Source organism: Echeneis naucrates, chromosome 8 (assembly GCF_900963305.1).
Source record: "Echeneis naucrates chromosome 8, fEcheNa1.1, whole genome shotgun sequence".
In the NCBI taxonomy this organism is placed as follows: Eukaryota; Metazoa; Chordata; class Actinopteri; order Carangiformes; family Echeneidae; genus Echeneis; species Echeneis naucrates.
Window position 1 is genome coordinate 14,540,729 of NC_042518.1, and position 23,753 is coordinate 14,564,481.

At 42.9% G+C, this 23,753-nt stretch overlaps 1 protein-coding gene across 1 annotated transcript in view; it reads left to right on the forward strand.

The window, feature by feature from the left end:
• The first annotated feature begins 2,383 nt into the window (after positions 1-2,383).
• The window catches only part of LOC115048085 (neurabin-2-like), a 30,099-nt gene continuing 8,729 nt past the window's right edge, over positions 2,384-23,753 (forward strand). Inside the window, exons 1-7 of the mRNA XM_029509339.1 lie at positions 2,384-2,512; positions 9,568-9,972; positions 11,495-11,703; positions 11,804-12,142; positions 12,256-12,978; positions 22,136-22,268; positions 22,943-23,063. Of these exons, the coding sequence (XP_029365199.1) occupies positions 9,654-9,972; positions 11,495-11,703; positions 11,804-12,142; positions 12,256-12,978; positions 22,136-22,268; positions 22,943-23,063 (1,844 nt within the window). The 5' untranslated portion in view covers positions 2,384-2,512; positions 9,568-9,653. The remainder of the gene's footprint in view (positions 2,513-9,567; positions 9,973-11,494; positions 11,704-11,803; positions 12,143-12,255; positions 12,979-22,135; positions 22,269-22,942; positions 23,064-23,753) is intronic.

Below are 23,753 nucleotides of genomic sequence, written 5' to 3' on the forward strand. Positions count from 1 at the left end.
TCTGCTGTCAGCAGAAATAAAACGACAGAAAGAAGCCAACAAAGGTAATGGCAGCGACAAAAGGAACAAGCTGCTGACATTTCAGTAGTACTCTTTTATTGATGTCAAATGTTATAATATATCAGTCACAGGAACCAAAGCAGTACTTAAGCTTTAATCCTTTAACTACAGTTTAAGAAACAGTACTGTTAATATTTGAAATTTAGTAAAACAAACTTACCTGTTATGGATTATTTTCACATTGGTGTTTTGACATTTACAGATCACCAAGCAATTGATCTGAACAGTTTGTTTGAATAAGTGCATTTTGGGGAAAAAAGTCCGAATATGCTTTCGGATAATAATGAGGTTTGCCTCACTGAATCTTATCATATGTAAGTATCATATGTTTGATATGGCAGTTCCCATCATAGATAGATTTCACTCTGCTGCCCCCCTCTGCCGTCATCTTCTTACTGCAGCTTGACAACTGTGAGGTCACACTATTTTCTGCTCACACTTAGCCATCTTTTTCACAATTTAGATAGACAGCGTTTAAATTCTAAACGATGAAGAGAGTTGGCCAAGGAATTATGATATTTTAGTCAGAGGAAGCAGAAAAATGTGATCAAACACTGATGGGACAAATTCATGTTAGGAATTTTGAAATTTGGGCCTAAAACACCTCAGAAATAGAAGCGACTGAGATGCTGTTCTGACCTGAGCAGTTCAAATGAAAACCCGCTAAAAGAGAGACTCACACCAGCTTCATGATTGCCTTTTCTCTTTAAACAACAACATGACTTGCATCATGTGGGATTCCCCATTGATAAGAAAACCCTGCTTTTGTTCTCAAACTAGAATTCAATTAACAGAACTAAAGATTCATTTTGTCACCTGATATGACAGATTTTTGATTACTTTTCTGGAAAAATTACAGATAAAGCATTTTACAGATAGATATGTTATTCTGTACCGACAGTTATAGTAATTTTATATGATGCTGAGTCCAATTAAAAAAAATATATATATAAATAAATAAAGTTTAATTGTAACCAGGAGAGAAGATTTTCTGGCTAGTTTTATTCAGTTACCTATCAGTACTATGATATTTGATTTAAAATTGGTACTTGTTTACAGTGTTGGCAAAAAAAAAACAACAACCAAGACTGTTGTATAGTAGCAACATCAATAAGAAGAACTAGAATTAGGATTATAATAATAATTAGCATAAGAATAATAATGATCTGTAAATCATTATTTGCCCTGTGTTTGAGCCCAGTGTATGTTGTGGTATGTTGTTTCTAACTGTGACCACTGGACGACAGCATACAGTCATAACTGTTAACTACCAGATCAGCCAAAGAAGACACAATACTTCACCACCTCCAGCTATTCAAAATGAAGCCAAACTGTTGTTTGCTTTATTCAGAGGCTCTTTTTGTGGCCCTGTTGATATTAGTTGTGTTGTTGTTGGTTTTTTTCCATGGAATATTTGAAAAAAAAAAAAAAAACAAAAAAAAAATCTTGACTTGGAAATGACAGAAACGATCAGTTTTAATTATTGCATTTCTGAACAGTCATCAACAGTCAACATGCAGAACACAGGGACCCCTGAATGAGAGAAAATAATACAGAATACAACTCAGTCAGGCCCTGTCCCGTCCCAGCCTACATCACTCTGACTCACTGCCCGCAGTAGTTGAGCACTCCTTCTGTTTGCACTTTCCATTCCCAAGATAATAACGCTGATGACATCAATATGGCATCACCGGGGATTTTCTTCAATCCTGGAAAACTCTGACCGTCTTTGGACAGAGAGCAGTGTTTTTGCCTGACGCCTGTGGCAGATCCACCTGAGCAGCTCTCTGGGAGGTAATAAGCAGGCTGAGAGGAGTGAGGTCATTGCGCATGACCTGCAGTAGTGCAGGGACATGATAATAATTAGAACAGTAACACCTCCACCTATGCTGACCTGCCTTCAGCGGCGGGATGTTCTGTTGCTGTTGGACAGAGTTTCCCTTCCCATTTATTCCACATCATGCTGGTATTTATTCTGCTTCCATGAGCCGATGAGGTGAATTTGACCGGCAGGTGTCGTCTAATCTGACAGGCAGCTGAGGGGACTTGAGTGCCAGAGCAGAAATCAGAAATCCAGTGAAGGCAGCTGAGCCCGGGGCCTGGGCCCCGAGTCACGTGGCGGCAGCTGACCCCCAGGGTTGCTGGTTCGATTCCCCGGTGACGGTAAAACAGCAGTCAGACAGCTCAGGGAGGAGTGAAGGCAGACAGAGAGAGGTGGAGGGGAAAGACAATAAAAGGTGGTGAGAATGAGAGGAAAGACGGAACAGGGAGAGGGAGAGGGATGGAGGCAAACAGATGATGAGAGGGGGGAGGAGGAGGGGGAGGAGCAGAGGAGGAGGCAGGCGCTCAGGCTGTTCACTCGCAGCAGCAGCAGCAACAGCAGGACAATGGACCGTCTCTGCCGCCGATCCTAACGGGCACCGGGGCCGCTTCCGACCGACCGCGACACCAGGTATGAGTGAGGGCAGCGGGGGGCCCTGCGTTAAATCCGCTCTCTGTCAGGGACACAGGAGCAGAGGAGAGGCTGCAGGAAGGAAGCGACGCAGCGCAGCAGTCCGCCAGCAGGGCCCGACACACCGACCGGCTGCCTCCGGGTCCTAAACCGGCCGGGGACCCGTTACAGCTGCCGTCGGTACGAGCTGGATCTTACAGACTCGGCGGGTCGCTGCAGGAAAAGCGCCGTTTGCGAGTTTGTTCGATCGCTGCGTTTCCAGTAAGAGCGTCTCGCCGAACTCCCATGTAAAATGTCGCTGTTTAACATTTCCGTGCTCACCTGCAGAGGTAAACACACCCGAGTCAGTGAATTCGCCCTGTCCTGTCCTGTCCTGAGTTTTCTGACAAATTCGGCGTGCGATTAATGCACCACACTTTGTTCGATATGTATTTAAATCCAGTCTCAGTTTGAGAGAACCGCGCACGTCCCGAGTCGCCGAAGTGTATTTTGACGTGCGGTAAACAGAGGGACAACGCGCCAACCACAAATAATAGTTGACCTTTAAACTCTAGTAAACGCTTCTTTGTGCATTGCAGACGCCCCGAATTAATGGGCGCCACGTGACAATTCAAAGTGGATGTTCGATTTTATTTAGTGATGGATATTTAAATGCATGAAAAGCAGCGCCTCGGAAAAATAGGCAGATTGGGGATGGAAGTCCGGAGCAGATGTCGGGTCTGCCAACAATGCCTGTGTCTAGCCAGCAGCAGCAGCAGCACGCAGTATGTCTGCCAGGATGAACCTCTACACGAGGCCCGGGCTGGGAGGCTCCTCCACAGATGCAGGGATTGTGGTGTGAATAGACGGAGTCATTGTAGTTGTCATAATGTACCTTCTGTTAGAAAGTGCGTCCGTGACGCACATTGAGGGGCGCCGATGCAGAGATGCTGTGCAGCCACGGAGGACTTAGGGGCTCATTATTACTCATGTCTGCACGGACAGCCGACAAACATCCACACCAGTGGCTGCAGTGTGTGTCGCGCATTGACCACACATATGTGCATACAAACAGGGACAGCTGTGACTGGATGCACACAACTGAAGTCCTGTGTTACAAAACACGGTGAGGCAAGGTCATTCTTGCCATATTAACCAACCAAACACAGAAAGCAAAGGACAGAGTGTTTGTGTGTGCTGTGGCTGGTGTTTTGTGAAGGGAGGGGCTTCTCGTGGGTCTCCCATCAATAGATCAGAAGTCAATAGTCTTTTTCCTCCATAAGGTGAGGATGATTGCTGCAGGGAGGTGAGCAGTGGCTGTGCTGTGCTGTATTTATTTTGGACTGTGTTGACCTGACGGAGACAGCGAGTGTGTAACATTGGTGGGAGGATGAAAGTAGCTCTTCTCCTTATCTGGAGGATGTGGCTGGATACAATGCACAGGAATGTAGTTACTGTGCAGATAAATCCACATGGACAGGGGTGATTACAAAGCAGCATCAGAGGGACCGAGGCAAATCTGCTACGTTGATGACTGGGGGCTCGGTGAATGATGCCATTCATCAACAACAAACAGCAAAATGCATAAAGGTCTCTCCATCTGTAAACAGGATAATCAAAGCGAGACAGTAGAACAGGACACAACGGCAGACCGCAGGGGATTAGGGGCAACGGGAGAGAGATGAAGTTGTTCTCGGAAAGATGAAATCAAATCTGGGGTTTATGCTCATACTGTATTTAGCAACTAGTAGAAACACCACAAAAGAAGATGTGGACAATACGTCAGGTCAAGATGGAGTTGTGGAGACTGGAGTCAGCTTGTGTTTGTCTGTGTTGTGTATTCCAAATTTGCGCATGTCAGGTTGCGTTCATCAGTTTGATGATAAGCCAATATTTCCATCTTAGCAATAACAAGAAAGAGCTCAGGAGGTATCTTAGCTCCATGTGTGTGTGGAAATGTATTGGCTTTACGTTGGATCCGCTCACTTTGGTTCTCATGATCAGTGTGTAAGAATCAACGTTTCAGCAAGACAGTGTCACAAGACCTTGTGTGGTTGCATATTGTGTGAATGGATGCGTGTGTGTCGGTCCTGCTATGGTCAGCAGTGTCACCTTACAACAGACAGGGACATAAGTGACCTTTCCTGCGCTACTCAGGATACAACAGTGTTTATTTTATTCAAGTTAAAGTAGGGTTTACCTTCCTAAACACACTAATCTTGTAAACAATGCAACATCCTGTCAGTTTGTTGCCGTTGCCATGGATGTAAAGACCTACAGCCAGACAAACAGCAACAGGATCCAGCATGTTTTATCCACTCTCAGTTCAGATGCATATTTCCGCTTATTCTGCACAATATTTGTACCACATGATGTTTTTGTGCAATCCTACATTTTTAGAAATCAGTGAAGCAATTAGTTAGTTATTTGAACATTTTATTTTATTTTTTTTTTTTTTTTACACAGATTTCTTACATTTTATGTTAACAGATTAATTGGTGATGAAAAGAATTCACCGCAGTGCCAATTAAAGTCTAAGGTTCCCTCCTATTAAGACAATAACCTGGTGTTTATCAGTTAGTGTATTTCCAGCCATCTGTTTTGAGCATATGCAAAAGAAAAGTTCATAACTGCATTAAAGTTTGTACTTCTAACTGGGGTGTATATTTGTATATTGATTAAAACTAAATGTGACAAATCGTTATGGAAACAGTTATGGAGTGTATAAATAATTAGTGACCCGTCTATCACTCAAGCGTCCACTGGGGAGATGAAAGAGATGAGAATGTCTGATATGTGTTGACTGATTTTCTACGCTCTGCAGTTTGACTGGTGAGCTAAATTCATCATCGCATTGCGTCTTTTTCTTCTGAAACGGTTTAATGATCCCCTGACTGGAAATAACAGCAATGGATGTGAACACTCAATAATCCTGATTTTCACAAAAATTTGCTGTAATTGGGCAGAAACTTGAGGAAGGTTGTTTGGGATCAGACGCGATATTTCAGATTTAGAGGAGAAGGTCTGAATGACTGAAAAAAAAGTAGAGTTGTAAAGAGTTTGGCACAGGGAGTGCCTACAAAAGAGCTGCACTTTGGGAAATGTAGGAGCTGAGCTATTTGATACATCAGAGCATCTGAGTGTCTGCTGTTTGAATATTTAGTAGATTCCCTAGGAAGTCTATGATGAAGGCTAAATTGTTGGATTATCCCTTTAAAGGTGCATGATGTGGTCATGTACATTTTAACCTCACTTCATCTTCATAGTGGATGACATGGTTTTACTCCAGACACACTGTTAAATCACTGTCTGATTAGACAATTTATGGGGACTTATTTGTGACCAAAAACACCATAAAACATGAAAAAAAAAAAAAACAATGACGTGATATTGTACTATTGTAGGGCTGTCTCATTCTGGGATAGTTTGTCGAAACCAGAGTGGAAAATGTGACTGAAGGATTTGGCTGCTTCAGAGTCAAAGCAGTTAAATAAGAGGAACACAGGTTACTTTAGTGTGGCTTTTTTTGCATTGCAGTGTTGAACTACAGCAAATACAGGTTGTATCGTGATGACAATTTAAGTCAGACAACAGTATGAATCTTCACACCTCAGCTGTGAATTTTCACAAAAAGCCCACAGGCGGCTGGAAAAAGGAGACGTGGTGTCTCTGGCTCCGTCCACATCTGATTAAATAACAGTCTGAGCTGCCAAACCACTCATTTCTATTTAACCTTTAAAGTGGTCAACAGTTAGATCCTTGCTTTATCAGACGTAGCCAGAGATCACACAGGCCATGTCAGTGTAATGCTAAGCTAACTGTACGGACATGAGTGGAATCAACATCTGGTTGGCCACAGAAAAATGTCATGTTTTTTTGAGAGGGGGAGTTGCTGAGCTTGCTTTGTTGGATTGTGTAAGATAGTCAGAAAACTGCTAGTATGACATCAACTCATCAAAAGACAGCAAAAAATAAAAGAGAGCCGTTTTGAACACAACATGCTTGGAAAGACAGCAGCCGAGAGCAGACTGGACTGATGATCTCATAGTCATGGTTCAACAAACATTTTCACGAGATCTGGAAAAACAAGGACCAGACCATGACCCTCACATTTTCACATCCCTCTCCTAAAACCTGGGCTAGCTTCCTTTTCTTACTCTGTCGTCTTCAGCTGTTTAATGCTGCTGCACCAAGATGCAGAAGGGACATTCAGCCCTGATGAAAAGAGCAGTTATTACCACAGCACTCATCTGACAGCACATGCTGCAACACGACTGCAATTACATTGTAAACATGACAAAACAGTTTGATAGCTGAGGAGCACGGGAGTGTGGAGTGTTCACACACTGACTTTGTCACAAAGTGAGTTTGGCATTCAGAGCAGCAACACCAAGCTGCACGTCATGTGAGGTAACAATGCGTCACGATTTTAATTGGATTATTTCGACAGCTCCCGGAGCGCCATGTGGGTGTTCAAAAACACAATAAACCAGTTGTTGTCATATTTGCCAATGGTGTTGCTCATTTCCAGCTTATACAATATTTATTTTTTATTAGATGGTAACTAATATATAGATTGTAGATCTGACGATTCTGTTGTGGAGTAATAGTTAAATATAAAATCCTGCTGGACATACACTACAGGTCAAAAATACTAGAACACCCCAATTTTCTTTTTTTTTTTTTCATTTAAAATTATGCAGCGTGTTGTCTCATTGTTCTCTGAAATGACTGCAGAGAGCAAACAAAAAAATTTAAGTTGAAAAAGAAATCATGGAATCAATTTATAGAACAAAAGGTATTCTGAACTTTTGGCTCATCAAAGAAGCCACCTTTAACAAATTTAACGGATGAACACACTCGTGGCATTCTTTCTACAGTGGCACTTGTAGGTTCCTTCTCTTCCACTCTTCTGTCCAGTTCCTCTGGAGGCTGTGCTGTCCACTCCATGCTTTCAAGCCCATCGTGTTCTTTTTTCCTAAAGCACAGCTCGGACTGATGTTTTGGGTCATTATCCTGCACTAGGATGAACCCCTGACCGAGCAGGCAGATACCAGAGGGGACAGCATGGCGCTGCAGAATGCTGTGGTGCCTCTCACCGACCGTAGCCCCAGACCATCACGTTTCCTCCTCCATGTTTGATAGCGGATGTCCCACCCTGAGGACATCAACTTTTTCTACCTCAACGGTGTACAAGCATCGTCTGTGATGAAGCACAAATTTCTAATTTCTAAATTAGAAATTATTTTGATTCACCAGCACATAATAACTTCTTCCAGTTTCTCAGGAGTGAATTTGCAGTGTTTAGAGGTCCAGGCAAGCCTCTTTTTCTTATTCTGACATCTCACCGATGGCTTTCTTGCTGCAACTCTATCTGTCAAACCTGCAACTTGAAGTCTTCTCTTCACAGTTGAAACTGAGACTTGTTTTCTACCACTATTAAGCTGTGCCTGAAGGTGTTTTCCTGTGAGCCGCCTATCATGCAAGCTGTTGAGTCTTAGCAACCTGTCCTCTGAGTCTGTTGTGGCTTTGGGTCTGCCAGACCCCTTCCTGTCAGAGTTTCCCCCAGTTTCTGAGAGCTGTAATGTACTCAGTGAGACCTTGATGAACTTAATTGCTATGATGGCCTCGCTCTCTCCCATTGTTAATTGTCTTTTTCTTGCCATTTTATGACACGTAGCTTTCTGCAGTGCAGTACAGTAAAGTAATGTACCACAGTGTGTTCCAACACTACTTTTATGCAAACAGAAGGGGTTGTAAGTAATCAAGAAAGGTTTGGACCCCTGTAGGAATTTTAGCACCAACTTTCAACGCTTCATCAACCTCCATTGATGCTGAAAAACATTTAACTGTTAACTCGTTTCTTGAGCCCAGAAAAAGGCCTTTTTGAAAGGCACATTATTTTTCAGGTGGTAACAGGGAGAACATACAAACTCCGCACAGAAAGGCCCAGGCTGGGAAGAGAACCCATGATCTTCTTAGTGTGGGGCAACAGCTCTAACCACTATGCTGCTGTGCTGCCCTGGTATTTGCTAACAGGACAGAATATGTAAAACAAATTTTTCATTGAATGGCATGGTGGTAGGTGGTTTGGATACCACAAGAAGAGGATTCGAAGTTCAACCCCACCTCTGTGTATGCTCTCCTTGTGCTTGTGTGGGTTCGTCCAGCTTCCTCCCACAGTCCACAGATGAGTGGGTTCAAGGTGATTTGCTGGCTCTAAATTGCCCGTAGTTGCACGTAAACGGCTGTTTTCTCGATGTGTGTAGCTCAGTGATGGACAGCTGACTGGCCCAGGATGAACTTTACCCTCGGCTGATGTCAGCTGGGATTGGTTCCTGCCCTCCCTGTGACTCTGAAAGGATAAGCAGTGCAGATAATTAATGAAGGAAAGTTTCAAGCTTTAAGTCAATTTGAAAACTGAAAAAAGCTCAAACATCTGCTCTGACACTGTACAACATGTTTTCACAAGGGAAGCATCACAATTGTGACAGTTTTATCAAAGTTGTTACAGTACAGATCACATTTTTCCCGACTAGACCTCAATTAATTGATTTTTGTCTAAATTAATCATCAGAAAATTGAAAACATACCACCCATTATCTGAAATGCTCTTCTCTGGTTTGTGTAATTGTAATTGAAATTACTGAGTTGAAGATATTTGGGGACTAAAGGAATAAAAGAAAAAACACGCATTTCTCTTGAGCCCCAGCAGAGGAGCATAATTTGGACCAATCAGAAGAGAGGAGTAGGCAGTGCTATAGTGAGCTGCAGGTCATTGTTACTCACTGTTCAGTACAGAGAGCAGGAGGAAACATCACTGGCTGGAACAAACAATAATTATTTTCAGCTCTGGCCTTTGTCACCATGACCTCTAACCTATAACAGCTTTCGCCTACACTTCTCTTTCGCCTACTCTTCTCAACAAATTATTTTGACAATTATTTCTCAATTAGTTGTTTAGTCAGACATTTCAACATTGTTTGGGTTTTTGAAATCAATTATGATTGATTAAAACATAATCAAAAATGATTAATCACAAATGAACCATTGATCTGTCTCTGTGTTTGATTCAGGAGGTGAATGTCAAACAGCTTCAGGATGCTGCAGTCCTCATCCCTGCTGACCGGCTGTTCATTAAGGAGGATCTGATTTACCAAACATGATGAAGACCGAGCCCCCGGCGGCTATGGGGAGCAATGGAGCATCAGGTGGGAGTGGCGGGGGAAGCAGCAGCTCGAACCTGCGGAGTCCCTCGCCCCACCGCAATGCCTACGAGGCAGGGCTGGCAGCACTGAAGAAGGCCACCGACCACCTCAACAACACTGCCAATGGAGGATCTGAGCCTTCCTCCAAGCCCGCTCCACTACCCCGCCCAACTGGGAGAGGCCGGAAATATGGATCAAACGTCCACCGCATCAAGAATATGTTCATGCAGATGCAGTCTCCTGGTGATGAGGAGGACGGAGCCAAGATGATTGGTAAAGACCAATCTGTTTTCTGTTGAAGCTCAAACATTATGGCGACGGTCCTTGTCAGTCCTCAGCCCCTGCACACCTTTCCATGTTCTAAACATTGTAGCTGTTTAGACTTGTAGACCTGCTATAAATTAACTTAACTCCTTGTCCAAACAACCATTGTTCAATCATAGATTTGCATAGTTAGACGCTGCAAGTCTGTCAACTTAGAATTCTGCAGGTTTCAGCTATCAGCTTCATTATCTGGAGAGTTTGGAGTCTTTTCAGCCATTTTGAAAAACTAATTTAAACCTGCCAGTCCAAAACATAGCATACTGTTTACTAACAACGTTGTGGGGGTCAGCAGGTGATGTGTTCTCTGCTTTGCTCTTTATTGCATTTGTGGAAGTTCACATCCAAGCAGTGGTGGACAAAATACAACGCTACAGTACTTGAGTCAAAGTACAGGAGTACTTGCTTTTCAAAATACTTAAGCATTCAAAGTACTTTTCATCATAATGCAGTGTGTCCTGCCACTGAACATTCAAAGAATCTGACTAAAATAATGCAGTGAATGAATCGATTTGTAATGAAGATTATTGAACAGGAAATCATATTGAAACAAACTCTAACTGACAGAAGGACCAACACTGTAATTATCTTGTCCTTTTTATTAAAAGAAAACCGCCCCTGTTCAAAATTAAAATGCTAAATAAAATAAATTACAATAAACTTCTTGACTCAGTGAAAAAAATCACTGAACTTAAAGCCACAGAGAGAAAGTTTAACATGGAGTAACAGCCCAAAAAGTGCAATTTTTCTTTGCATTCTCCCCTCGTTCTTCCCCCTCACTCCCCTCACTCTCCTGTCCTCCAACCCTCTCTCCTCTCTCTCCACTCCTCCTCCTAGTCTACTGCTCAAACTGGAAGAATTTCTCGTTCATCCTCAGCAGAAGCTGGTTATCAAAGCCCTTCACACAGGCAGCAGAGGCAGGCAGGGCTGTGTTTAGACTCAGAGACAGGTTGGACACAGCTGGGAAGGAAGCCAGCATGTCAAATCCAAATTTTACAAATAACACATTTAAAACCAAAAGAACCACTCTTTACTTATGTGAGTTCAAACACGGAGTTCGGGTATGACCACGGCTGATCAGGGAGAGCAAGAGCAGCTTCGTCTCCATTGCTGGATCACCTAAATCACTCAAGTAAAGTACAGATCCTCAAAAATTGTACAGTTATAATACAGAGTTATACCAAGCTGCTCTGTACTTCTTGGCTTGTTCATTTGTAGCTTTGCCCAGCCATTAGCTCAGTCATGTGTAGTGCTTAATTAAGTAACTGCTGAAACGCAATGTGTACTAGACAACTTTGCTATTCTGAAGTGTTCATGTTTCATTACGCTGGTGGTTATTTCTCACAGTACTCAGCTTGGTCTGCACAGTGTTAAAGCAAGTATTGGAAACAATGGCCAAAATGATACCATTAAGAAATAAAACATTTTCCCTTTTCCCCTTTAATGTTTCCATGACCTTTGCTGTCATTGGTAGGAAAAGAGCAGGCGGTTAAGCTGTCCCTGCCGAGAGCGTCCAGTCTCAATGAGAATGTCGACCACAGTGCCCTGCTCAAAATGGGGGCCACAGTCTCTGAGAGGGTCAACCGGTTTGACTCTAAGGCAGGTGGGGAGGGTGGATCTTCTGCAATGGGCTTCTCCAAACTGCAGGAGACTAGGAGGATATTCGAACAGCGGACTCTCCAGGTCAGAGAAATCTTTTCTTCTGTGTATGTATGCAAATACTTTTCATTTCATCAAGTCAACCAGAAATCATCATCTGACTGATTCTTCATTTTTCCTCCAGGAGAAGCAGGCAGCCACTAACCGCATCTTGCTGAAGAAGGAGCGGGCTTCGGGATTCCAGGGCAGCCGTTTAGATGTTGTGGCCCGGTTTAATGGCTCCACCGAGGCTCTTGACCGGCTGGACGACACCCCCGCTGCCCCTCCCTTACCTGCCACCATTCCTGCTGCTGCCGCTTCGGTCGGGCCTGGTGAGGCCGTCAGCCCCACTGTGAGCCAGCTCAGTGCTGCGTTTGAGAAGGGTGAATTACAAAACAACCTCTACCTCCCCCAGCGTCGGTCAGCGCCTGCCCTAGCACCAAAGCCCAAACCTCCAGCCAGAGCAGAGGCTGTTGGCAGGAAGGTGTGGGGGTTTTCTTCACTTAAAAACTTTCAAAGAAAGCTGCCTGCAGCAAAGTGCTGAAACCAAAAGCTATGAATTCATTTATGACCTCCTCTTGTCTCTCTCTCTCTCAGGCGAAGGTGGTGCCTCCAGGTAAGGACTCTGAGGTGGAGACATCAGCAGGAGTTGTTGTCACTGAAGCAGCAGAGCTACAAGAGGTGGCCGGTTCTCTGCAGAGGAGCATAGAAGGAGTGGCGGCCAGCGAGGAGAAGGAACGGTTCGGACAGACAGGAGACCAGGTCTCCAACTCCTCTTACTCCTCGTCGTCCTCGGTGGCTGCAACTTCCTCTTCCTCCTCAGAGGGCAAAAAGGAGTCGGAGAGCCAGCCAACATCGACCGAAGCCAGGGGCTCGAGTACAGCGACTGCCCCAGAGCTGCAGACACAAGCTGATGAGCAAGATGGCTCTACTGGGGGGTCTGAGGCTGGAGCCAGACTGGTGCAGGCTGAGGTTCATGCCTCGTTGGAAAATGGAGAAAAAGAACCTCCAGGCTCCTCCCCCTCAGAGGAGGACAAAGAAGAGGACTTTGAGGGGCCAGGAGCAAAAGAGGAAGATGAGAATGATGACGATGGCTCGAGGAAGGAGGATTACTCAGAGGGGGATCTGGTGGATATCAGTGCGTACAGCGGGCTAGGGGAGGAGGACTCTGGAGGGAGCCAACTGGATGATGAAGATGATGAGGAGGATGAGGGGGCGTACCAGCCTGAGACCAGTTGCTCTGAGATTGCAGGCCTCCCTGAGGAAGAGGAGCCTGCACCGTCCAATAGGAAGATTCGATTTAGCACTGAGCCAATCAAGGTGAGTTTTTGTTGAACGTTATCTGTGTTCTGTAATCTCTCCTCGGTGGCACAGTTGTTTTCACAAATGCCAAGATCACACTTATTAGTGAGAGGGATCACAACTTGTTGATGTTTGTGTGGTCTGAGCTGCTCCGTCAGAGGAACCTCCTGTGCTCTCCAGTTTCAGCCACATGGTAATTTCCACTGGAGAACTGCTTCATTTAAATACATGACTGACAATCCTCTGCGGGACATGAAAGATGCTGGCCTTTTAGAGGCCTGATCAAATTTTTACATTTCCTCAATTTCAGTCTAACACAGGCGTCAAAAGGCCAGAGAAGGCCAGTAATGTTTGGAAGCACCCTCTGGGGACAGTGAATATTTTGGGGGGTAGTTGCCAGAAACATGAGGATTCAGCCAGTTTGTTGACAAGTTCATCTCTAACCCTTTAGAGTGGCTAAAAGCAACAGGATGGTTGCTGGGGTTTTCTTTTTGGAGCATTATTACTTTTATTTTCTTTTTGTTATCTTTTAATCAGCACAAGACAGTGTTCTTTAAAAAGAGGTCAGGAGTTCAAGAGCAATTAAAAACCTAATTACCTGCATGGCCTACAGTTTAGTCAAAGTACAGTAACAGACAGTAAAAGACAGATTTAAAGCTGCACATATTAATATTTTCATACTAACTATGGATCAAACAACTAGGCTTGGCTACATATTATGTTTTTGGCAGTAATACTGATACCTGAATACCTTGACTTTAGCACTGACTCTAAATGGAAGCTTAATCTTAACTTAATGGTACTTTCTGGTTCCATCAGACCCGATTTATAAAAAAGGAAAATTAAAACCGATTACAGCAGCATTAGTTTTACATAAGTTTTATTTTTAAGCTCTTTACTCACTTAAACATGTTTGTGTAAATAAACAGTCAATCACCTGCATTATCATCATCATTAATTATTATTATCTCAGTCCAAGCATGCTTCATACTGATTGAGTCACTCAGAAAGATAAGATTTACTTCACATCTTAGCTATGTTTTTCAATCCTCAGGAGTATCAAGGCTATTTGATCGGTCCATGAAAGTGCTGAGGTTTGACACCCAGACCTATATTTAGTTCCTCAATGTGACAATCCCACAGTCAGTCGGCCAACTCTGAAGCTTCTTTTCCTATTTTAGCGTCCTTTCGCTCCTAATTTTGGTTTTAAGACCTCGATCTTTACTATATAGATTCGCTCATCAAACCAAGCAGGTCAACACTTAGCTAAAAGAATAACAGATTCATATGTTCATCTATGAACAGAGGAATTCTAACTCCGCAGGATTTTAAAGAAGCAGCTGTTTGCTAACATATTTGACAGCTTCATATGAATGCAGCTGTAATGAAGTTGCAGTCTCTGCATGTGTTGTGCTATCTCCCACAACATAGAGAGTATAAAAGAAAATATAGAAACAGCAAGGAAATGACAGTGGATTCACTGACTTCCTCTTTCTTTAACATCACACACACACTCTCACACACTCCCACACGGGTTTCTGGGGGGATTTTTGCTCTTTGATTTCGCCACAGCATATCCTGCTGACTTGGCTGTGTGTGCATGTGTTTGAACATAGATCTTGATTGAACAGAAGCTCCTTTCTATACTGGATTACTTGATTCTCCTAACTCTCCCACATTGGCCCGTTCACCCTCACCGCAAAGTGCAGCAGTCAGCTGGTTGAGCTCAGAAAATTGTGAAACATGCCTGAACATGCATTGGCAGAGCTGCTGCGTTAACAACATACCTCCTGAGACAAACCGTGCAATGGCACAACAAAGGGCATTACATGGTAATATACCACTTCACAGAAGGAAATGGAAGGATTGAATGTTAGCAGTGACACACTGACCATTCGGACCACAGAGCTCCATCATGTCCACTTATGCAGGTGGTTGGAGGAGGAATGTGTTTTATTGACCTGACAGGCGTCAGGTCAAAAATGAATTCCTGCCATGTACTTGGACCTTGAAACGTTTAACTGCAGTCGTCTTTCACCACAATGCAGCTAAAATTGGAGTTGTGGTATGAGGCGGAGCTGTTTGCTGTGAAGGTAACTTCTGCTGTCAGCTGCCAAGCCAGTCATGTTAAACCAGCCGGTGCTGCAGATGTGCAGCCACCTGCTCTTACATTAAGCAGATATTGGTTTCAGTATATTGGTATTGGGACCCATTTTTATTCTGCCCTATTTGTTTTTTTCTACTTGTCTTCGTTTATCATACATCGTGCAGTAACTATAAACGCATGATAAGTGTTTACACAGAGTTGCTGCAGTTACAGTTGCAGTAACTTAACGTTGGACATTGTAGTGAAAATGACTGAGCTGCTTTGAAACTTTGCACAGGCTGACTTCCTGTAGCTGCCGCCCTCAGCTCTTTGTCTATCTCTGTTTCATCTCTTCAGAGGGTGCACTCACTGTGAACAACATGCAACAGCCACTGACATTTGTTTTATCAACATCAATCATACATACCTGCAGTCGATAGGAACCCTGCAATCAAATCCAGGATGGGCAGAGAAAACAGTAAAACCTAAACGTATATGCACATTGTCAGCATTTTGAAAGAAAATGAATAACATGGTGTGCGGAGCTCAGTTTGCATGTAGTAATTATAATCTCTAAATCTTCTAGTGTGGGTTAGGCTAGTCTGACTCACCAGGTGTAGGCTGTAGGTGTAAGATGGCCATTGGGCAACTATTTGAAGATTTGAATTGTGCAGTCCCACTGGTGGTGCTTTATGAGCCATTTCAAGCTTTCAAGCTTCTTTGCTTCTCTTAAGCCTCAACTATCAGTGATCAAAACAGGCAAGAGTTACTGAAAAGTGTTACTGACCTTCATGTCACTGCTAGCAGCTGTTGTGCATTTTCATTCTACATTTTAAACTACCACTGTGCTCACTGTTCCTCATTTGTTGTATTTTTTGCAATTAATTAGCTTCAAAAGTCCTCCAGCTTGCACATCACAAAAGGCCATGTAGGTGTTTCAAAGTAGCCTGAAGTTATGACTTTTTTGCACTAGTACAGGCAATAGTCAATATCCGGTTATAGTTAAGGTTACAACACCTGGATCCACATCTGTCAGCAGTTCACATTACATAATGAACTCTGATGGTAAACAGCAGGTAGATAATCATCTTTCCAATGAAAGCAAATTAGAAGCAGAAAATAAATATAAAGTTATATGAGGGCATATAAAGTCTTTGACTCATACTGTACGTTGTCTCTCATTTTCTCACAATGAAAATGCAATTATACCATAACATATTGGTCATTGTGATATTTTGACATTCTTGTGTTATTCATATATACAGTCTAAATTGGCATGGATGCCAAATAGGAAAAAGGGGCAGCAGCTTCAACCTGAACAGAAAATATACTCATTCCGGGTCTGAATACACCACAAACACACACACTCACACACCACCTCTCATTCACACACTCGTGGTCATGGCAGGAACCTCAGCAGATTTATAGACCTGGACTGGAATTGTAGTAAGCAAACCAAAGACTAGTCAAAACCGCAAAAGTAAGACTCAGTCACTGTGAGGGAATAAACACAGCTCTAGTTACTCTCTGTATGTGCATCACTGCATATTTCCATTTTTTGTCACTTCGTAGATGTATCCATGAGGGATTCAACACAGCACCATGCAGAGTGAACTCATCCCTGAGACACTCTGACTGTCTGAACTTGTTGGGCTCAAACCAGAGAGTGGCAGAGAGGTGTTTTGCCGTAGGTAACAGAAAACACAATTGAGAGAGTCACTGTTGAGTCATGTCAGGTACTATCTCAGTTTCATAAATGCTGGGTAATTATTGTTGTGCATCTGGTGCTAAACGAACCTCCAGCCTAACCTTTCGTTAGTGTTGCTGTGAACGTTCTGGTTCGCGATAAACTCGCTCCATGGATCTGGTCTGTGCTGCGTTGTGTACAAGGATTGCCTATGTGAGTCTGAAAAAAGTAGTTGGAATGCGGCAGGGTGTGTTTGTTTTCCTTGAAAAGAGAGTGCACATACACACACACACACACACACACACACACACCACACATGCAGAGACATACAGAGAAGTAGGGGAAGCTGATTGATAAGAATCACAGAGCAGGTCTTTGTTTGGATGGAAAACCCACCTGGTGTGTGTGTGTTTATGAAAATCTCCTTGAAAAGTTTTGCCAGAGTTTAGGGATGCCCCTCATCCTGACTAAAGTGAAACTCCTGATTTAACACATCAAAGTCTGTTTACAGGTGTTTCTGGGCTACTTCAGCATCAGAGTTTTGTAAAGCCTTTTGGGGCGACGGGGAGCTGTGTGAAGTCGAGGAAACTGCCTCGAATGAAGTCAGTTGAGTCTGAGTCTGCTGGGGCTGAAGTTTAAAAAAGAGAAGTATCTGCATGAGTGTCAGACCTTGTTACTCCCCGGTTCCCCAGCTTTGCCTCAGGTTAGCCACCCAAGGCTGTTAGCATAAAATACAACCAAGCCCCCTGCTGTGAAGTTGCATTATGGGAAATGTAGGTGCCAGGTTTTGACAAAGATATAAGAAGTACTTTGGTTCTGCTTAGTTATCATTAACCTTTAAAGTCCCTCTTTAGTCATGTTTGAGGTCTAGCTAACACTTGATTGTAAAGTTACTTACTTTAACATGTGTTTCCCACATTAAAGTAAAACTATTGTGATTCGCCAAATGAAAAGTCAGAATCAAGCCTAATGCAACATAAGGCAGGAGAAGGGTTAGTGGTAGTGAGCCAGGTTGTTCGAGGTTGATGGGTGAAAGACCAGAGGAATCGTTGAGGAGACTCAGCCTCAGGTTTGGGTCTCAGTCAGAACCAGACCAGGTAGTTTGTCGTGAACCCCCGTTGGCCAGTAGACAATGTATCAGATGATGAGTGCTGTCCTTTGTTAACTTGTAACTGGCTGTGGCTGATAAAGTGTTATGCTACAGCAAAGTCAAGAGCTTTTCCATTTCAAGGGTAACAGTGCCAATGGGGTCAGCTGATTACTTCTTTACCAGTCCCTGTACATGTTAGAAGTTTAAATGCTTTTTTGAGTCTAATTGTGAAACTTAGAGTTCCAAAAGTTCCAATTTAACTTAATTTTTCAGAATTAGTTATGATCTAACTCTGTGCTACCTGGACTCCTACTACAATCCTGTCAGTGGCCAAAGATTAGATAAAAGGTGTGATTGGCTTGAGATGTGATTCCTAGAGAAGGCTTCCTCTGCCAGTGGCTTCCTCAGCACAGCCAAATTATAACCCTGGGCAGTGCCAACGCCCAATAACTTCTCTCCATCAGAAATGACTCAGTCTCAATTTTCTTGTTGTCCAGCTGTCAGAACTTCGTTTTAATTTGTGTGCATATCAGCTTCATACTTTGGCTCTCCAACGTGCACATCTGTACACCAAGAACCATTTCGTTCTTCAAAGCACATCTGGCCTTTCTGTTACGTGGACTCAATGCAGCAAAGGTTTATGCTCCAGTTGCCATTCTAGTAAAGACAACCGACACAATATGTTGCATTTGTGCCACTAAATCTGCCCGTTGGCACATGTAATGAATCTAAGATGGAATTTGACCTAAAAACAACATGAAAATAGTGGAAAGCAGAATGGGTTAGACAGTGAAATGGCTTATTTCGTGTGATTGAAAGTGTTATGTAAAAATTTTCCTTGTTCATCATCACTAATGACAAAGACAAGCACGAAAACATAATCTTTGAAAAACTGGAACTAAAGATTTTTGCGTGAGAAATGCCTTTTTGTCTATTGGTGCCTTTTTTTTTATTTTTAGATTGGCAACAATACAATTTGCCTTGACATCTGTATACTGTGCTTAGCAGTCTAGAAGAAAGCATGTGAGTTCAGCAACAAACTTCCTTTTACTTGGCTTTCCCTCCGCAGAAGTTAGTGTGTTAACTCCCTTGTTCCGGCCTGTCCGGTCACTTTCTAATAGCGAAAGGGTTGAAGGTTGAGCCTTCCCTGAAAAAGTGTTGCTGCTGAGGGCATATTATAACTTCTTACCCTGTCAAAAAAAGTCAACCGACATTCACCACAACCCAATCCTCAACCACATTTACTGGCCAAGAAAACTTACAAATAGCTCCTTTCCAAACCTTCATTGATAAAGAATAGCGGACAAATGAGTTCCGTGTTGCTTGGCTGATTCATTATTTTATGCTTTGTTTCCTTAATTCACATTTAAGCGTAAAACCAGTAAAGGCCTGCAAATTGACAGGGGTTTATGAATCAGACCACTGGTCCAGCAGCTTTGGGCAGAGCAGGCAGAGGATCTTGGTTTGAAAGGTCTCGATGCTCCTGTAATGTAAACCTGTGTCAGACTTGCGTCCTTGTTCGGTCTGGACGCAGTTACCTGTTGACGTCCACCTGACCAGAGTGACTCAGGCTAATTCACTGCTCAGCCTGCATGGATTAGCAGTGTGTGAGCCTGCTTCTGTTTTTAGCTGCAGTTTTCTTGTTTATTATGTCTCATGTGGTAGCTGGTGTTTTTGTAATTGTGGCTCAATCAGTCCGTTTAGATTTAAATTATAGCTTCAGGTAAAGCATTTAATTCTAAAAGATACTGAGCAGCTGCAGGCCACCTGGAGGGCCTGTGTGCCCACTGCCCTGGTTACCCTCTGACAGACACGCTCCCTCCTAATCCCACATTCCAGCTGTTGGTGTGATGGCCTGAATTTTCTTTCTTGTGTTTGATTGGCTGATATTTAATGTGGCCTTGAGTCAGGACAGAATGCGAGGCAACAAACACGAGAGCAAAGAGGGAAAGCAGCCTTGTGTTGGAGGTTGTCCCTGCCTCCTGCTGGAGCTCTCTGTGGCTTGGCTTCCACCCAGTGTAGCAGCGGCTACTTTGTGATTGGTCAGATCATGCAGAGGTCGTCATTTATGAGGTGGTACAGTAAGAAAAAAGGAAAAACAAGGTTGTCCTCCCAGGCAGCTTAGTTAAAATCACGATGCAGAGGGCTGTGTTTATATATAACTGCATGGCTAGTTCTTAAAGCCCCTTTCTGGCATATTTGAATCAATAAAGAGTCTGCTATTTATAATGTTGAGTGCCTTTGGAGACAGATGAATAAAGTTCAGTCTCAACACTGAACTCACTGTTCAGGAGCAGAATTGATTAGTTTTTTTGTTTTTTTTTTTTGAGAGTGAAAATTAATTGGTGGCCATTTAGCAGCATAATCAATTTATCATTCAAGACATCACTCAAGTCGCGTCGATCAAAACTGGTCTCAGACTGTGCTGGGGCTGTCGGGGTGGAAGGGCTGGTCATGAGCAAAGGAAGTGGTTCCGTGTGATATGTTCCAAAGCATCACATGAGCAGAGCCCAGCTCCAGACTAACATGTTTACTATTGTAGCAACAACTATGGAGTGATTCTTTGAAATGAAATCAACAGAATCTTCTGCTTTATTTCACTGAAAATGTTTAGGGTTTTTTTTTTTTCCAACTAAACCAAACATACAGTATCATTCTTCCCCGCAGAGTGTTTAGTGCATATGGCAGCTCCCATGTGTGCCAAAATGGTGAACAACAGTTTTTATAAAACAGCATGTGGAGGCAGACATATAACTTAAACCTGTCAAAAAATGTATGACAAATGTGTTACAAACACTTTTTAGATTCAACATCACTGGATTGTGTTATTGAAAAAGTTATTATTAAAAGTTATTAAAGTTTTTCTGCGGTGCCAAATTATCAGCTATTGGTTAAATAACCAGTCTTAGATTGAGATTGTGTACTCATGACATCTATGAGGAATTCTCTGAAGCGTCACACACACAGCTTTAAAGTTACTCATGAGGAAGGAAGCATGACGACAGGAAAGAGTTTAACAATCACACCCTCTGACACTATTTGCAGCAGAATATGTGTGTTTGCTTGTATTTTTGTGTGCTTTTTACATTCATGGATATGTAAATAACCCTGTAACAAGCATCTCCTACACATGAAGGCCTTTGGCTGTGTCTCTATATGTCTCTCTCTTTCTCACACACACACACACACATTAGCATATCTGCCAGACAGGGACAGAGAGAGAGAGAGAGGAGAGAGAGAGAGGGAGAGAGAGAGGGAGAGAGAGAGGGAGAGAGAGAGGAGAGAGAGAGAGGAGAGAGAGAGAGAGAGAGAGAGAGAGAGAGAGAGAGAGAGAGAGAGAGAGAGAGAGAGAGAGAGAGGAGAGAGAGAGAGAGAGAGAGAGTGTGAGTCAGTGCTAGTGCCAAACTCATGCTGGGCAAGTCTGTGGTTTCCGTGGCAACTAAACCACATGATCAACAAGATGGTCAGCAGGGAGATGGATGCTCTTGACCTTTCGGGCGGGTTGAAGGGGAAAAGAGAGGGAAGAAATAAACCAGAAAAATGCTTTTATACGTATATCGTGTGATCAGGCCCCATAAGAGTGAATGGAAAGGCATATCTACTGTTTACACTTCCACCACGGTCCTCTTTCTGATGTGATGGAAGATGAGTGAGCGCTGGTGCAATGATCTAATGAACCAGTCCCCATAGTGGGACTGGCTCCCTAAGGATGCTTGTGGTCAAACTGAGATGTGCCGCCACACTGACTCTGCTGGTGTTGGTGCTCTTAAAGGAGCTGGATAATAACAGATTGCTTTATGTATCAGCTGATAGGAACGTTGATCAGCTGATAATATACAACAAGGAACCACTGTAAAAATGTTGTAAACATGGGGAGTCTTTCAACAGTGACTGTGTCCTTGTTTACTGGAATTTTACAACATAAAACAGAAATGAAACTTTACATATAAAAATCATATACTCACTCTCATAAAACTACATCTCAAGTACACCAACACTGCTGGCAGTAATCTATATTTTTTTATAACTGACAACCTTTTTAGCAACATTTTGCCCACAACTTTACAGTTTTGGTTTAATTTCACAATTCCCATTGGCTCCATTTTCGTACTGGAGCATTAAACCTCTTAAGACATATGTATTTATAAACATTTCTAGGCTAGAAGAAAATAAATGTTGCACTGAATGTGAATATAAATAGATTATAATGTGGCTCCTGCCTTGCTGCCTCATTTTTTACATGAAAATTTATATTGAATATTTGTAATGGAAAAGTATGCTATCTGACCTTTGACCTTCCACTTGTGTTTAGGTCTTCACCACCTATTCAAATGAAGACTACGATCGACGCAACGATGATGTTGACCCTATGGCAGCCTCAGCAGAATACGAGCTTGAGAAAAGAGTCGAGAAGCTGGACCTATTTCCTGTTGAGCTGGAGAAAGGTACACACACACTCAGACCCGCGCGCACACACATCTTTAAAATCTTTTGAAGTCACTCAGTCAAGCCTCTTATGTAACTACACACACACTCACATGTGCAGACAATAACTGAGAGGGAGCTGCTAGCGGACAACTCCATTATCCCTTTATGGGATTAAATTTAGCGCAGATTAGCCTAATTAGCAGCTAGTAATTCGGGAGGCAATGGATTTGAACCAGCAACCATCCGTGACGGCTGCTCTCAGTGCTGTAAAATGGGTACTGACTAATGTTTCATAGAAGAGAATATGGATAATCCGTTTGTTTCACAGTTACAGCAGACTAAATGTGAGGTTACAACAGAGATCAACCAAAACTGATTATATCAGTCTCCTAATCTGTAATGTAAAACCTGTATCATGTTTATCTCTGATACCATGTGATAAGATGATTCTTGTTTACTGTAATGAACAATATGTTTGGAGGTTCTGATCGCTGAATGGGCAGATACAGTAGAGCTGCTGGTCCCAAATCTGACTCCTGGCTAGCCCGGTTTTATTAGGCCAGACTCTTTACAATCCCTCCATTTCTGTTTTTCATATTTCTTCTCTCTCTCCATTTTACTTAGCAAATGGAGGCAATTGCACTGCCGTATGTGAAATTTAATGAGGTCGTTACCTCTTTGTGTCCCTCAGACAGTGATGGTCTGGGTATCAGTATCATAGGTATGGGCGCAGGAGCCGATATGGGTCTTGAGAAACTGGGCATCTTCGTTAAGACAGTCACTGAGGGTGGAGCTGCACAGAGAGACGGCAGGTACAGTCTACTTCTGTCTATATGTGCTTTAAACACTTGGGGAAATTCACTTTTAACTGTCTTTTGGACAATGAGAATAGGAGACTTTCACTAAAGTTGAGAGATGTTTAGTCATATTTAGTTTAGGAATCAGCACAACCTACAAGACCACAATCATAAGAGAGATGGATGCAGGTGAGGGTGGTGGTAGTCTTATCTGCATTATTTGGTGGCACTAGATTAGTTTAGTTAGTTTAGTTAGTTCCATTTTTAGGTTTCAGGAAAATCCAAGAAGTAATTCGCCACTAAAAACTGACTAGCTAAAAAATGAAACCAAAACTGAGGTGGTGAAAAGTGTCCAAACATAAAGCAAAAATAAACATGGTTCCCGCCTGGCGTAAAGTCCCATTCACAATTTCATGACAGCTGTATTTATATTTTATTAAGGCTTAAACTTCTGCATAATCTGGCCAAATGGAGCCACTTTGAGTGACAGGTTGGTGACTGTATGCCTGCCACAAACAAGCATGCATCAAAGTCAAAGAAACACGCCTCAGCATTTTCCTCATTTTTTGGTTGGCCAATAAATAGTCTGGGTCAGCCTCTGCCAAGATGGCAGCGGTGGAACAGCCCACTCTGCAAATTTGGTCTTCAGAAACCTGTCTGTGACTTCACAGAGGCCACATCCATCTTTATTCACAGAAAGACACA